The 16,940-nt window shown below is 46.8% G+C and overlaps 1 protein-coding gene across 1 annotated transcript in view; it reads right to left on the reverse strand.

The window, feature by feature from the left end:
- The window catches only part of LOC124550805 (flocculation protein FLO11-like), a 139,994-nt gene that overhangs the window by 68,024 nt on the left and 55,030 nt on the right, over positions 1–16,940 (reverse strand). The window contains exon 4 of the mRNA XM_047125531.1: positions 12,036–14,312. Coding sequence (XP_046981487.1) covers positions 12,036–14,312 — 2,277 coding nt within the window. The remainder of the gene's footprint in view (positions 1–12,035; positions 14,313–16,940) is intronic.

A 16,940-nucleotide genomic window follows, 5' to 3' on the forward strand; every position in this document is an offset into this window, starting at 1 on the left:
TAAATAAGTGATGCTGCTTTCCAAAACCATAGAACAAAAATTAACGCCAAATCCACGTTTTTCGGAAAAATCAGAGGCGCTAAATAATGGACTTAGAAGCTTGAAAATTTGTTTTATGCTTCATTACAGCCCAAAAATAATAACAGAGTCCACGTTAAACTACCTCTTATAGTTTTTGAGTAATTAAATAAAAACTAATTTTGTAACTAAAATGTACCTAAGTGTTCTAGATTAAGCACTTGAAATTTTAATGATAGAGCATTTTGGTTACACCAGATGATCAAATATATCAAATAATAGAGCTATACCAAGTTTAAGACTTTTAACATAAATAGTAACTGATATAAGTCTTAGCAAAATGGTTCAGAGGTAACAATCTACCACTAGTTCCACTAAATAAATTCTATTAAGAAAAGTTTTCATTCTAGCGAGGTGACACTTTCTACGTGCTTTCAAACTCCTTATCTACATACCAGCAAAAATTAAGAAGTTTCTCAAGTAGTTAGTAACTATATTATTAAAGATTGTTTGCCCGAGATAGCGGTCGTTTGTAGACTGCCGCCGTATGCAAATAGAGACAACAGATGTTTTCTCGGCAGTCCGCACCGGCAGCTTATAAATTACAGCCCCTGAAGCAGTAAAAAGGTTCACTTCGCTCTCAGACACTGTGAGGTCCACGCCAGTTAAACGTCTGGTCGCGCTCTGCCTCGAATGACGTCAGAGCCGAGCTGTGACAAGCGCGTATTTGGCAGTGAAAACGGATAGTGAACTCGCGAGGACTGTACACCGTCCTGGATCGTTTAGAATTCGGTAAAATGACTGTTAGTGTGCCATCCGTGTGAAATTCAATTCCGCGTGGCACGTGGTGAACTTATTTCCACTTTTACGGCAAGCATTAATTTTTGAACCTTTATTGCGAACTTTCAATTGAGTGATGTTAGTCAGGGCGAAAAACAATCTGGTAGGAAGTTACCGTAGAGGTCGCCTCTGAACTGCTAAAGGTGCTGTTAGATTAGAAATACTTGTTTTCAATTGAACATAACGCAATTTTAAGTGTTGTTTGTGGGAAACTTTAATTAAAGTAAATCTTGATTGGAACTTTGAACTTTTACTGAAGTCGTAGTTCTGATTCCGCAAAGAAATGGGAAACAGACACTTTTCTTTCAGTGGGCTGGACCGGAATGTGGCCGTGCAGACTGGAAACTAAGGTCAGTATGTTTTCCTTCGCTTTCTGGCTGACCACCAAATTAGTTGCCAGGCTCACGTGATTAAAGGCGGCTTCAAAACTTTAAACCAGAAATCAGTAACTTACCCGCCGCCCCACATGTCTTATTGAATACTCTCTTAGTGCAGGGTATCCAGCGAAAGAGCCCCGATTTCAGAATTAAGTATCTTGGAAATTAAGATCCATTCACTAGTGAAACAAACGGTATGTTTATTGTGAAACCTTCAATAATTATATGCAGAAGTTATAGAGAGGTTTGCAAATAATTCGAAAAGCTGCTGACAGATGGCGCTGTACGCTGTACAGCTGGGACAGTAGCAGCGTGCATAATCAAACTCGTCGTCCGCCCCCGGTAGCTGAGTGGTCAGCGCGACGGCCCGGGTTGGAATCCCGGCTGGGTCGGACATTTTCTCCGCTCAGGGATTGAGTGTTGTGCTGTCCTTATCATCATCATTTCATCCCCATCGACACGCAAGTCGCCGAAGTGGCATCAGCTCGAAAGGCTTGTGCCAGGCGAACGGTCTACCCCACGGGAGGCCCTAGTCACACGGCATTTCCCTTTCCATCAAACTCGTCATTTGCAGACAGTCTTTTCAACCACATTACAGTCTTCCGGAAATGTCCACCACTCGCACTACGGAGGTGGCGCAAACGAACAGTAAAATTTGTCATCACATGCTGTAGTATTTCATTGGAAATGGATTCAGACGCCACACAGATCACCGGTTCAAGGTCATCCAGCGTTGTGGTGGCTTCGGCAAACAGTGTGTCTCACAAATTACAATTACAAGGAGTCAGATTGGGTGAATATGGAGGCCAATCCATCCCTGCGTCAGCAAATTTGCAATAATGCAACGCAATGACCCGGTTCCAGAAGTATTCATCAAGAAAGTGGAACACCTGTTTGGGGCGATGTGGTCTGGGTCAGTCCTGTATGGACCACTCGGTGGCTGCTCGATCCACCAAGGCTAGCTGTGTGTCGACAGATTGTCCCGAAAGTGCGACGTAACCCGCACTAGCGACCATTTTTCACGAGGAAAAGGGCGAATGATGCCTCTGTTCTCACGCAAACCGCAGCCCAAACTGTATCTTTCCAGAAACAAAGTGATTTCGCTTCACATTATGCAAGTTTTTCGGAATCGCAAATTCGTCAGTTCGCCAAGACAGCCGTCTGTCACACAACTCGTAGATCTGTAGCCTGGTTGCTTTTGATTTTGAATGGAAACAAGTGCAGGCTCTGTGCCCGTATTTTCACCGTGCTGAAACGCTTCAAACCAGTCTGTTACAATTCTCGGACGGATCTGCTTGGTATTTTGTGAATAATTTCTGAAGCCTGTGAGGACATGTCCAGGAATAACAACTGTCTGCCTGGGGCCAACATTCCCCACAAGATGATTAGCCTTCCCGCTGGAAATCGGCTGCCAGTTCGCCACTGCTTTAGCATATTGTCCTCTTGCAACGTTAAATTGTGTATGAAATTTGCCAGTGGAGCGAAAAAAAAACAACAAAAAAACAAAAAAAAAGAAAAACACGTCATTCAATTGAATACTTGATTTCAACCTCTTCCTTCTGTACGCTAATCTCCTTTTCACGCTTCAGCGTTTGATCGCTCTGGCCTATGGTGCACTATTTATAGGGACTACATATTATGATTACAGCGCTATCTGTTGGCAGTTTTCGAACTATTTCGAAACTTCTGTACATTATTCTTACAGCTTCCACAATAAACATACCATTTAGCCGTGCGGTCCAACGTACCGCTTTCGGAGTGGGAAGGTGTGCCTGTCCCCGGTATGAATCCACCCAGCGGATTAGTGTCCGGTGTCCCGGGTTCCCGGGTTCGATTCCCGGCGGGGTCAGGGATTTTCTCTGCCTCGTGATGACTGGGTGTTGTGTGATGTCCTTAGGTTAGTTAGGTTTAAGTAGTTCTAAGTTCTAGGGGACTGATGACCATAGATGTTAAGTCCCATAGTGCTCAGAGCCATTTTGTCCGGTGTGCCAGTCATTCTTTGGATGGTTTTTAAGGCGGTTTTAGACTTGCCTCGGGCGAATGCGGGTTGGTTCCTCTTATTCTGCTTCAGTTGCACTATGTCGGCGATTATCCGAGCCGCACCGGAACGCACAACCGTTCGGTGTGTGTGGGGGGGGGGGGGGGGGGGGAGGGTTGGAGGTGGGGTGGGTGGACTGCTGTACCGTGTTGTGGGGCTGTGAACCACTGAGGGCTACGGCGGGACGAAGCCTCTGCGTCGTTTATAGGTCCCCAGTTTAATACAACACAACATACCATTTGCTGCACTCATCTATCGACTTAGTTTTCGAGGTATTAAATCCTGAAATCTGCCACTCCTTCGCTGGATACCGTGCATGAATGTTTAAAATGTTCCCATTGTTAAATAATCTAATAATTTTGTCGTAAGCCAAGAAACTTATTTTTAACTGACTACCAATATTTCTGATATGTCTGACCGATAATCATTTTCACTGTTAGAAAAATTGTAGCCTAAGGATATGTATCGTTAAAGGAAGTCTACTGCAGCATTAACTTTATGATAGTGAAACGGGCGGCTCTCAGACCTCCGCCACTGATACAAATTTAATCACGGCGATATAAAAGAAATACAGTATCAATTTACAACGCTTGCAAGTAAGAAAGAATAGCAAGCAGACGGCCCCATACATGGGTCATGCCTAGAATGACAGATGCGCATGGAGTCAGCAGCTACCTGCAAAGTATTTTCGGCCAAAAATGGAAAAATTTGTGGGAAGGTCTTATGTGACCAAACTGCTGAGCGTCATCGGTCCCTAAGCCCACACATTGCTTAATCTATCTTAAACTAACTTACCCTATGGAAAAAACACAAACAGCCATGCCCGAGGAAGGACTCGAATCTCCGACGGGGGAAGCCGCACGGACTGTGACATGGCGTCTGGCAAGGCCTAAAATGTATCAGCATCTTACGAGCTACACACTTATCAAGTAGTTAAAACGGGAAACAATTACTACTTCAATTATTGCGACTTTCATTAATTATGGCTAAATTGTTTAGTTATTAGTGTCAATGATGGTGTGAATGCAACGTATTTAATATTATTGTCTATTAATTCAGTATATGTGAGCATGATAACTGTTGTACTGAGAGAGTGCATCATACTCAGGGGAAATCATAAAGTGCAACTAGTCAGTTTATGGGACTGAGAAAACAAGATACATTCTACGATAATTTCGTTGTTTAAAGAGGGAGTTACTTGATTATTTGTGGATTTTATAAATTGTTTCTTTTGATAAATTGGCGCTTTAATACCGATACAGCATTGGTTACGACGTGTAACAACCAATCAGAGGACAGTACTTTCGTGCGTACTTTGTATGCTAGGAGAATCGCTTTGTCAAAGCCCAAGTTCAGTTCGGATCTCACCCGTGATCATGTTCTGACGTGGATATAAGAAGCTCTGAATAAATGGAAAAGTTTTACGGAATAGTGGTTGCAACTTGACCGTAAAGTGCCGCAAAGTGGAGGCGAACGTGCGAAAAAGACGGACACGTGAAATTCCGATTTTAATATGTAAATTGTAACTTTTGCAGTACCAAAATGCGCGTGGCGTGTTACACAAGGCGTGACCGCAAACTGCAGTGCTCAAACTGTGTAACATTTGAGAGAGGATTCTGTCACAGATAATCCTGCTGGAAACGGGTTTGGTTGCTTACCATAAGCTGGCTATTGCGAGTGAGTCGCGAAACTCGCGATTATCACGGGCTTCGCGGATTTTCCTATCGAACGCGTCACAATTTATTTTAACTTTTTACTCGCGAACTAGCTTTCAATTAATCTCTCAGCTAACTTGGTACTGAAAGATACTTCGATGCGGCCTGTACAGATATGTGTAATGTAGGCAGTTTCCGCTACAGTTTTTTCCAGCCGCCGAACATCACGCATTTCTCTAACAGGAAAGCACTGTGGACAGGACTGCAAAAGAAGAAATCACTGAGACCTGAGTGGAACTGTTCTCTGTAGGACGAAACATAAATAACCTCGCCATTGCAACACCAGTAGATCTAAAATTTAAAATGGCACCGAAGGAAGAAATCAGACGCTGGAAGGTCAGAGGATCTTTGAGACCAGAAAATGTCCGCATACTTGGAGATGAGATGGTTGGTTGGTTGTTTTGGGGAAGGAGACCAGACAGCGTGGTCATCGGTCTCATCGGATTAGGGAAGGATGGGGAAGGAAGTCGGCCGTGCCCTTTCAGAGGAACCATCCCGGCATTTGCCTGGACTGATTTAGGGAAATCACGGAAAACCTAAATCAGGATGGCCGGACGCGGGATTGAACCGTCGTCCTTCCGAATGCGAGTCCAGTGTCTAACCACTGCGCCACCTCGCTCGGTGAGATGAGACGACCAGGAAGGGTGTTCCGTAGCACGTTAATGGAATGCCGCGAGGTATGGCATGTGGCACCGTCTTGTTGGAAGTATGCTTGCAGCTACATGACAATCGGCAACCTGCCGCACGAGGATATAGTTCAACATGTGAACAGAACTTTCCGTATTCATAGTAACAGCATTGCCGCGATCGTCTGCAAAAATAACAGTTCAAAATGACAATCCGTTGCACCACACTGCTACTTTCTCACGGATGTGACGTTCCATGAAGCATTTGAGGATTTTTTCGTGACCAGTCTCTGAAGTTTTGGTTGTTAACAAAGCCTGACACACAAAAACAGGCGGTATCGCCCGTGATGAGGTTGTCGCACAGGCCTGTGTTATCGTTTTGCGTACCCACAAGTCTCGGGAAAGAAATTCAAATTTGTATGAAATCTTATGGGACTTAACTGCTAAGGTCATCAGTCCCTAAGCCTACACACTACTTAACCTAAATTATCCTAAGGACAAACACACACACACACACACACACACACACACACACACACACACACACACACACACACATACACCAATGCCTGAGGGAGGACTCGAACCTCCGCCGGGACCAGCCGCACAGTCCATGACAGCAGCGCCCGAGACCGCTCGACTAATCCCGCCTGGCAATTCTCAGGAAAGCGTAGTTTATTTATGAGGTCGTCTGCATTGAGTTTTTGCACTATCTGAATGTTTTATGGGTGGTTACGTACACTGAAAAGCCAAGTAAACAGGTGCGCCTGCCTAATATGGAATAGGACGCAGAAGTGCCGCAGCACGACCTGGCATGGACTCCACTTATGTCCGAAGTAGTGCTGGAGGGAACTGATACCCTGAATCCTGCAGGGCTGTCCATAAATCCGTAAGAGTATGAGATCTCTTCTCAACAGCACGTTGCAAGCCATCCCAGATATGCTCACTAATGTTCATGTTTCGGGAGTATGGTGGTCAGCGGAAGCGTTTGAAGTCAGAAGAGTGTTCTTGGAGCCACTCTGTAGCAATTCTGGACTTGTGGGGTGTCGCATTGTCCTGCTGGAATTGCCCAAGTCCGTCGGAATGCAGAATGGACATGAATGGATGCAGGTGATCAGACAGGATGCTTACGTACGTGTCACCTGTCACAGTGGCATCTAGACGTATTCCCTTACCAGTCCAACTGCACACGCCCCACACCATTACAGAGCGTCCACCAGCTAGAACCGCACTGACATGCAGGGTCCACGGATTCATGAGGTTGCTCCATACCCGCACACGACCATCCGGTCGATAAAATTTGAAACCAGACTCATCCGACCGGGCAACATGCTTCCACTCATTAACAGTCGAATGTCGGTGTTGACGGGTCTAGGCGAGGCGCAAAGCTTTGTGTCGTGCACTCATCAGCCTTCTGCTCCAAAAGCCCATATCGATGTTGTTTCGTTGAATGGTTCGCACGCTGAAACTTCTTGATGTCCCAGCATTGAAATCTGCAGCAGTTTACGAAACGATTGCACTTCTGTCACGTTGAACGGCTCTCTTCAGTCGTCGTTGGTCCCGTTCCTAAGGATCTCTTTCCGGCCGCAGCGGTGTCAGAGATTTGATGTTTTACGGATTCCTGATATTCACGTTACAAGTCGTGAAGTGGTAGTACGGGAAGATCCCCACTTCATCGCTACCTCGGAGATGCTGTGTCCCATCGCTCGCGCGCCGACTATAATACCATGTTCAAACTCACTTAAATTTTGACAACCTGCCATTGTATCACCAGTTACCGGTCTAACAACTGCCCCAGACACGTGTTGTGTTATGTAGGTGTTGCAGACCGCAGCGCCGCAATCTGCGTATTTACATATTGAATGCACATGTCTATACCAGTTTCTTTGACGCTTGTGTATTTTTTTTTTTTTTCAATATTCGTCGTACGCTGTGCTCAGATATGTCAAGTTGCAGCGCATGCTTTCGTCCAGAACCGATGGAGCTTCGACTGAAGACTTCTTCCAGTCTTACAACATTCTCTGGTGCACACACACGTTTTGCATTTCCACCCCTCCTTTGCACCGTATCACCTGCTTCTTCAAAGTTTTGTACCCACACCTTGATGGCGTGTGCCGGGGGGGGGGGGGGGGGGGGGGGGGGGGGTCTGGGACAAGGCGTGCGACATCGCAGCGAGCGCGGTGTGTGGCAACAGAGCTCTCGTTTCCGTAAAACTCTTTCACCTCAACAGCGCGTTGTCCACTATGCCACGACACTACCTCAGCTGAACATCGGCATCAAGGTCAACGTTGTCCAGATGGCACCTCTCTTGTTTTCTGGTTTCTGGTGTAACGTGGTGTTTCCAGGGTTGCCAAATCGCCCATTTCATTGCCGGAATCGAGCTCTGGAATTGGAGTTTCTAAACGCAAAGCTACACCCCCTGCAGATGTACAGCGTGTTGAAAGAGGGCACTTGTGATAGGCTATATGTAATTGCGTTGTAGCTAGATTGCCTTCCTTTGCCTCACAATGGAGGGATATAGTATATGGCTTCCTTCAGGGTTCAGTATTAGGTCTTAACATACTTTTCATTGTACGTAAATAACATGTTATCAGTTTCTCCTACTGAAAATACCACATGTACACCGATTCGCGCCAACTGTATGAAAGTGACACCTACCGAGAATCTTAACATCAACCAATGTACACGATCCAAATGGGCGCATGATATTGGGTGACAGCTCACCCTATACAAAACCCAAGTGGTACTGGTTGGTCATTCTACGCTCATTGGTGCGAAATATCAGGAATCCCTACGTTCTTTAATCCTAAACGCGACAAATATAAACGTCTCTCTTTCGCCAAAGAGTCTAGGAGTAGTAACAGGTGAAAACTTAAATTGGACTGAGGACGTAACTGCACTGTGCAAGAGGGCATCAGCCTCTCTTCGTGTGCTACAAAAATATGAAAAGCTCTCCCCAACTGACCTGAAAGAGAAACTTGAACAAACACACACACTTCCAATCATTGATTACGGAGATGTTATCCTGCAAGGCCTTTCTCAGGGAAGCTCGTGGCGCCAGGAACTTGTTATACGTGTCTGGGTTCGTTATATCTGTGACGTTCGATTCTTTGACCATATTTCGTCATCATACGCACAGCTATCATGGCTGCGTGCATACAAGTGCAGAGATTTCCGTATCATCTGTCTTCCCTGTTGTCTTATCAAGGTACGCTGTCCACCATTTCTCGCCTGAACCTTAACGCTTCTGTCTGAACAACAGGGCAGAAAGAGCCGCTCTCGTCAGGTCAAAATTCTTCCTGTCCCACTCTATTGTTCAGCGGCTTTCTCGAAGTCCTTCTCAGTAGCAGGAGCCCGACTCTGGAATACCCTCCCGCACTGTTCAAATGGCTCTGAGCACTATTGGACTTAACATCTGAGGTCATCACTCCCCTAGAAGTTAGAACTACTTAAACCTAACTAACCTCAGGACATCACACACATCCATGCCAGAGGCAGGATTCGAACCTGCGACCGCAGCAGCCCGGTTCCGGACTAAAGCCCCTAGAACCGCTCGGTCACAGCGGCCGGCTCCCGCACTGTATTAGGAAACTGCATAACCTCTGCACCTTCAGAAGACAGTTAATGACATATCTACTAAAGCAACAATAAGGATTGTACCTGAATGTACTCGTTAGCTTTGCACATCCCTGTTTCCAACCCAGACTTTCTTATTTCTCTGTATTCTTGGCCGATGCAATCCCCTTGTATTTCCTCTCTCCTGAATTCGGTACACCAGAAAACATCCATTTTGTATACCTATACATTCTCATATCTGCCACTATCTTTATTGTTGTTATCGTTTATCATCATCATCGTCGTCGTCGTCATCGTCATCGCCGCCATCATTGTCATTATCATTATCATTATTATTATCATTAATGCCAGCAGCTGCAGTAGTAGTACAAGTACTGCCAGTATTACCTTCATTAGTTTATGTTGTTGCTGTTGTTGTTGTTGTTGTGGTCTTCAGTCCTGAGACTGGTTTGATGCAGCTCTCCATGCTACCCTTTCCTGTGCAAGCTTCTTCACCTCCCAGTACTTACTGCAACCTACATCCTTCTGAATCTGCTTAGTGTATTCATCTCTTGGTCTCCCTCTACGATTTTTACCCTCCACACTGCCCTCCAATGCTAAATTTGTGATCCCCTGATGCCTCAGAACATGTCCTACCAACCGATCCCTTCTTCTAGTCAAGTTGTGCCGCAAGCTCCTCTTCTCCCCAATTCTATTCAATACCTCCTCATTAGTTATGTGATCTACCCATCTAATCTTCAGCATTCTTCTGTAGCACCACATTTCGAAAGCTTCTATTCTCTTCTTGTCCAAACTATTTATCACCCATGTTTCACTTCCATACATGGCTACACTCCACACAAATACTTTCAGAAACGACTTCCTGACACTTAAATCTATACTCGATGTTAACAAATTTTCAGTGCTATTATGTAGTATATTAAAATTGTCCTATTCTAGATAACTGTAATGTCAAAAAGGTACTCTGTGCATCAAACGCTGGTTCGATGTAAGAGAGGACGCGATGACACTTATCTGTTCGGGTTGGATGATTAAAGAAAATATTTTCTGCCTAAAATATGCATGAAGCAGAATTTGTTACAAACATCTTTGGGCAGGCAGGATCCAAGGGAGAGCGCTGTCGCACCGGAGACCGCGAATTTTGGTTCGCACTGCATACAAGTTAGCACTGTAATAGAAGTACATTTTACTAATTTAGATATTTAATTCTATTGCACTTAAATGAAATACAGACCTTAAAGGAAGACCTAGTCCCGTAGAAGTTTTATTCCTGTATTGCATTTCATTTTATGCTGTTGGTCAATTATGACCAGATAGGGTTTCTCAAGCTAACACGTGCTCACGCATGTGATCGGACATAATATGTCACGGTTGAAACTCGCCAATGGTGCAAACTAAAACACTAAGTGTAAACCGTAACTGTTTACAGCGTACCACAATGTCAACAATTTGATATACCGGGTGATCAAAAAGTCAGTATAAATTTGAAAACTGAATAAATCACGGAATAATGTAGATAGAGGGGTGCAAATTGACACACGTGCTTGGAATGACATGGGGTTTTATTAGAACAAAAAAATACAAACATTCAAAAAATGTCCGACAGATGGCGCTTCATCTGATCAGAATAGCAATAATTAACATAACAAAGCAAGATGATGTTCTTTGCAGGAAATGCTCAGTATGTCCACCATCATTCCTCAACGATAGCTGTAGTCGAGGAATATTGTTGTGAACAGCACTGTAAAGCATGTCCAGAGTTATGGTGAGGCATTGGCGTCGGATGTTGTCTTTCAGCATCCCTAGAGATGTCGGTCGATCACGATACACTTGCGACTTCAGGTAACCCCAAAGCCAATAATCGAACGGACTGAGGTCTGGGGACCTGGGAGGCCAAGCATGACCAAAGTGGCGGCTGAGCACACGATCATCACCAAACGACGCGCGCAAGAGATTTTTCACGTGTCTAGCAATACTTTGTTTTAATTTTTAGTTCTAATAAGACCCGATGTCATTCCAAGCATGTGTGTCAATTTTTACCTCTATATCTACATTATTCCGTGGTTTATTAAGTTTTCAATTTTATACTGACGTTTTGATCACCCAGTACACTTGTGATCTACCAAGTCGGAAAACAGGAAACAACCTGAAATTGGCCTATGAAAGCCACCTAAATTGCGGCGTATGCACGTTGTGCTGGATTTTTAACATGGTATAGCCCTCTTATGGCACCAGCTGTGGTTAGTATCAGTAAGTTAGTCTTTCCTGTGAGGGTGGTTAAAATAACACTCTTTAACGAATTTGGAAAGTGTAATTACATTCACAACTCAAGCCAAAGTCAAACCTTACAAGCACAGTGGTCTCGTAGTCAGGGGGCCAGAGAAAGATAAAGATTTAACTGTCAACTTTACCCTGTTAAAATTGACAAAATAGTGAGGTAAAATTAACATAAATGTCAATTTTACATTCTGTAGGTGCAATAACAAGAGGGTTTTAATATTCGAGGAGGACGTTTGCCGAAATCTCGTGCAGCGAGTAGGTCAAGTACGTGTTGTAGGTCGATTTGACGTCGTTTCTCAGCTTGATGGACCACAAGTGTCATATCAAATTGTTCGTCTAGACTTCCTGTATACCACTGTGTTACATTGAGAACGGTTATCGTTTGCATAGTATATTACATACAGCCTCTTCGGAACAATGACTTCTTTTAACCTTTTAATTAGGAATGTGGACCCCAGCATGAAGTACACTGTTGAAAATGTATATCGCTGACTCTTATCGAAATGTCAGCGATCCGTGTCCTGGTACTCACGGATTATGACTGACGTAATGTAGTGGAGCTCACCTCGGCAGCTGTGGGCTTGCGGTCCTCAGGTTCTGCAGGAGGCTGAGGGTCGGTTGCCTGTGATGCTGGGCTGGCGTCCACGGTGTGGGCAGGTGAGGACGACTTGGGGCCCGCCGCCGCCGCCTCCTCCATCACGGGGTAGGCAGCCACGGAGTACTCCAGCCGCTCGGCCTGCTCCGGCGCGCCGTCGCTCTCCTCCTGCCGGCCCTTCTTGATGCTGCTGGCGAACGCCGCGCCCAGCAGCGACGCTGCCTTCTCGGCCACCATCTTGGCGATGATCTTGTCCTTGAGCTCGCTCTTCTTGGAGGCGGGCTTGTAGCTGCCGCCGGGACTCCCGAAGGAGCTGCCGGTGGGGGACGACGACTGCGAACGCGACTCTGCGCCGGCGGCAGCACTAGCGCCCACTCCGCCGGCGGAGTTCTTCGAGTCCGATGCGAGCAGCAGCATCTTCTTCCTCCTGGTCTTCTTCTTCTGCTTCTTCCTCTCCCCGTCACTGGCGCTGCTGTCCGACCTCTTCGCCCTGCCGCCGGCTTCACTGGACGACGATTTGGAGCCGCGCCTGGCGGCAGCGTCGTCGTCCTCGTCGTCGCCTTCGGTGTAGGCGCTGATGGCCTGCGTGGCCATGAGCAGCAGCTCCTGGATGCAGGGCGCCGTGTCGGGCAGCTGGGGCCGCGCCAGCGTGCCCACGTCCGCGCGGCCCTTCACCTTCTTCGCCAGCACCGCCACACTCGTCGCCGACGAGAGGGACTTCTTCTTTGGCACCGTGTTAGTGGCGGCATTGGCTGTCGACTTGGCAGTGGCGGCAGTCGGCTCCTCTGTGGGCGACCTCTTTCCAGTCGCCGTGTTGGTCGACGCCACCGTCCTGGGCGAGGACCCGCCGCTGTTCTTGCCGCCGCCAGTCTCCGCGGACTCCTTAGTGGACTTCCTCGAGGTCGTCGGTGAGGTGTTGGTCGCCACGGTAGCCGTAGTCTTGGGCGCGTTCCCGTCACTCTCGCCGGACTTCTTGGTCCTGTTCGGTGACTCTGGAAGGTGGACGGTGTCTGCCCACTGCTGCTCTTTCGACTTATCGCCGGAGGTGGCACCGGACGGCGAGGCCGGAGCCGCACCCGTCTCCGCAGCTGCGGACCGCCTCGCGGGATCCTCACGAGGCGGCTCTTTCGCATTCTTACTGCCGGCGTCGCTAGCCGGCGAAGGTGGACTATTGGAAGAAGCGGCTGGCGATCTCGGGGACGCGACACCTGTCGTGGGGGACACTCGAGGCGACACTGTTCTGTCCGCAGTGGGGGATTTGGTCCCCGGCTTATCCGAAGGGGAGCTCTTCCCCGACTTCTCCGCGGGCGGTACTTTCGTCTTGTCTTGCGTCGAGCTCCGCAACTGGCTGCTAATCTTCTCTGCGACTTTGGAGGAAGAACTCAGTTTGTCACCGGAGCCCTTCTGCGGGGCAGACCGCTCCGGAGCCGGCGACTTCGGTGGGGCAGCCTTGTCCGCTGCCAAAGTCTTGGACAGGGAAGAGACTTTTTCGACTCTCGAGGCGCTATCTTTAGCGGAGGCGGCGTTTTTTGGAGCCGATTTCCCTGAAGGCACAGTCTGAGTGGTTCTCGCTTCCGAGCTGTCCTTTCCTTTAGCCTTCGAACTGTCACCGGGGCTGGCCGGCGGGGGTAAAAAGAGGGGAGGCGATTTGGGAGAAGCCGCTCCGTCAGAGGGAACGGGGCAGCCCTCCAGAACAGCCTGGTGCGGACTGGATGGCGATTTTGTCGACGCGGGAGAAGCCGGAGAACGCGGCGGCGGTTCCGGTACGGCGGTGGCGGGGGCGGTGGCGGGGGCGGGCACTTCCGGCCCTGCAGGCTTGGCCTCTGGGGCCGGAGGCGCCTCGGGGGCGTGCTGGTCCGCAGCGTCCGGCCGCGGCTCCTCCTTGGAAGCGGCCGCCTGCTTCTTCTTCTTGGGTCCGCCCGGCTTGGCGGTCGCCTTGGCAGCCTGCTGCTGCTGCTGCTGCGGCTTCCTGACGGGGGCGGCGGCAGCGGCGCCGGCCGGGCCCCGCTTGGCCGGCGGGCCGCGCCTCTTGGCGGCGGCTGCGGCGGCGGCGACCGCCCTCTGGCGCGGGGTGGCCGCGGAGGCGGCGCCGGCGCCGGCGCGCAGCAGGTGCTTCTTGCTGCGCAGCGGCGGCGCGGGCGTCGCCGGGCGCTTCGCGGCCGCCGCCGGCTTGGCGCGCGCCACCGCCGACACCACCTTCGCTGCCTTTGCTGCCTTCTTCACCCCGGGGGCCTGCTTCTTTGGCGCCTGTGAAAAAATGATTTACGCTTATTTACAATTCATTTCAGATGAGAATAGCTCGAGGTTGTACCGACACATTCTGACATGAAATAGATAGAAATAGGCCATTACTAACCAACATTCTACTTAGACTGCATTAACCATGCAAATACACCATATCACTTCCCTCTATATATTACAAATTATTCTTAACCACACTCATTGTGTTACATATTTTTTTTTTTAATTTTTCTTTGACATTTGCATTGTATAGATTAAATTATATTATCATCAACTAGGTAGTAACAAATTATATGAAACCATTTTAACAATTGTTAAGCATTCAATTCGCTGTAACCTCAGAGAAATCTTTATATATTATGATCTTTATATTATTTTTAAAAAAGCATTAACAACTGTATACCAATAAGACTCTAACAATGAGAAGTATTTGCTATTAGCTTCAGAAGCATCCGACCCACCTTAAATTTCAAGGCGATGGGTTATTCTGTACTGTTAATGAAATAAATAAATTTCAATATTGCCACAAACATGGTAAGACTCTCCGATTTACATATTCTTTTGTTCATAGAAATTTACTCACGTTCTGCAATTGATGTTCATTTATTCACAGTCAGTTATGTCCCCAAACACTACTCGATACTCACGATCATGCATTCATTCACGTTCTTTCTTTCTATCACACACTCTTGTTCATTAATTTACTCCATCATTCATGTTCGTATATTAATTCAATCTGGTATAGATGTTTGTTCATTCTATCTTTCCGTCTTTCTGTCGTTCACATTTGTTTATTACTTGTTAGTCTCTTATTCACATTCCTTCATTAATCGTTATTCTCTTATTCACATTGTCCATTCATTTCCTCATTGGAGCTCGTTCATGCCATCATTCAAAGTCCATTCAGTCCATGATTCATCCTCATTCTTTTAAATCCGTTTAATCATTCATTTACGTTCTGTCATCCATAATCATGCATGCATTCATTCACTCAGCAGTTCTGTCTCTTACTCACCCACCGAACCAATCAGACTCCTCTACCATACATTCCCACACCAATCACGTATTCTTTCAGATTATCATAGACAATACTACCTTTCACTCCCTCAATCTTGCTCCTGAATTTGGTGATTAAAACTACTGCAATTCGATTACAAAAATAGATAGAAGCATAAACTAAAAACAAGAACGGCTTCTGGCTGTACTGCTGCGTCATCTTATAAAATCCTGGAAATACTACAATCAGCCGACAGTCTGGCGCACATACAGTGGCCTTCCTCGGAACACGACGGCTTGCGTGCCTCAGCGATACAGACAGCCGTACCGTAGGTGCAACCACAACGGAGGGGTATCTGTTGAGAGGCCAGACAAACGTGTGGTTCCTGAAGAGGGGCAGCAAACTTTTCAGTAGTTCCAGGGGCAACAGTCTAGATGATTGACTGATCTGGCCTTCTAACACTAACCAAAACGGCCTTGCTGTGCTGGTACTGCGAACCGCTGAAACAAAGGAGAAACTACAGCCATAATTTTTCCCGAGGGCATGCAGCTTTATTGTATGGTTAAATGATGATGGCGTCCTCTTGGGTAAAATATTCCGGAGGTAAAATAGTCCCCCATTCGGATCTCCGGGCGGGGACTACTCAAGAGGACGTCGTTATCGGAGAGTGGAATGTCAGATCCCTTAATCGGGCAGGTAGGTTAGAAAACTTAAAAAGGGAAATGGATAGGTTAAAGTTAGATATAGTGGGAATTAGTGAAGTTCGGTGGAAGGAGGAACAAGACTTTTGGTCCGGCGAATACAGGGTTATAAATACAAAATCAAATAGGGGTAATGCAGGAGTAGGTTTAACAATGAATAAAAAAATAGGAGCGCGGGTAAGCTACTACAAGCAGTATAGTTATTCAATCTGTATATTGACCAAGTACTGAAGGAAACAACAGAAAAATTCGGAGTAGGTATTGAAATCCATGGAGAAGAAATAAAAACTTTGAGGTTCGGCGACGACATTTTAATTCTGTCAGAGACAGCAAAGGACTTGGAAGGGCAGTTGAACGGAATGGATAGTGTCTTGAAAGGAGGGTATAAGATGAAGATCAACAAAAGCAAAACGAGGATAATGGAATGTAGTCGAATTAAGTCGGGTGATGCTGAGGGAATTAGATTAGGAAATGAGACACTTAAAGTAGTAAAGCAGTTTTGCTATTTGGGGAGCAAAGTAACTGATGATGGTCGAAGTAGAGAGGATATAAAATGTAGACTGTCAATGGGAAGGAAAGCGTTTCTGAAAAAGAGAAATTTGTTAACATCGAGTATGGATTTAAGTGTCAGGACGTCGTTTCTGAAAGTATTTGTATGGAGTGTAGTAATGTATGGAAGTGAAACATGGACGATAACCAGTTTGGACAAGAAGAGAATAGAAGCTTTCGAAATGTGGTGCTACAGAAGAATGCTGAAGATTAGATGGGTAGATCACGTAATTAATGAGGGAGTATTGAATAGGATTGGGGAGAAGAGATGTTTGTGGCACAACTTGACTAGAAGAAGGGATCGGTTGGTAGGTAATGTTCTGAGGCATCAAGGGATCACCAATTTAAGCCGTCGGCACACGGACCGTGCTGTCGAACGTTAACGTT

This window comes from Schistocerca americana, chromosome 9, assembly GCF_021461395.2.
Source record: "Schistocerca americana isolate TAMUIC-IGC-003095 chromosome 9, iqSchAmer2.1, whole genome shotgun sequence".
NCBI classification, from domain to species: Eukaryota; Metazoa; Arthropoda; class Insecta; order Orthoptera; family Acrididae; genus Schistocerca; species Schistocerca americana.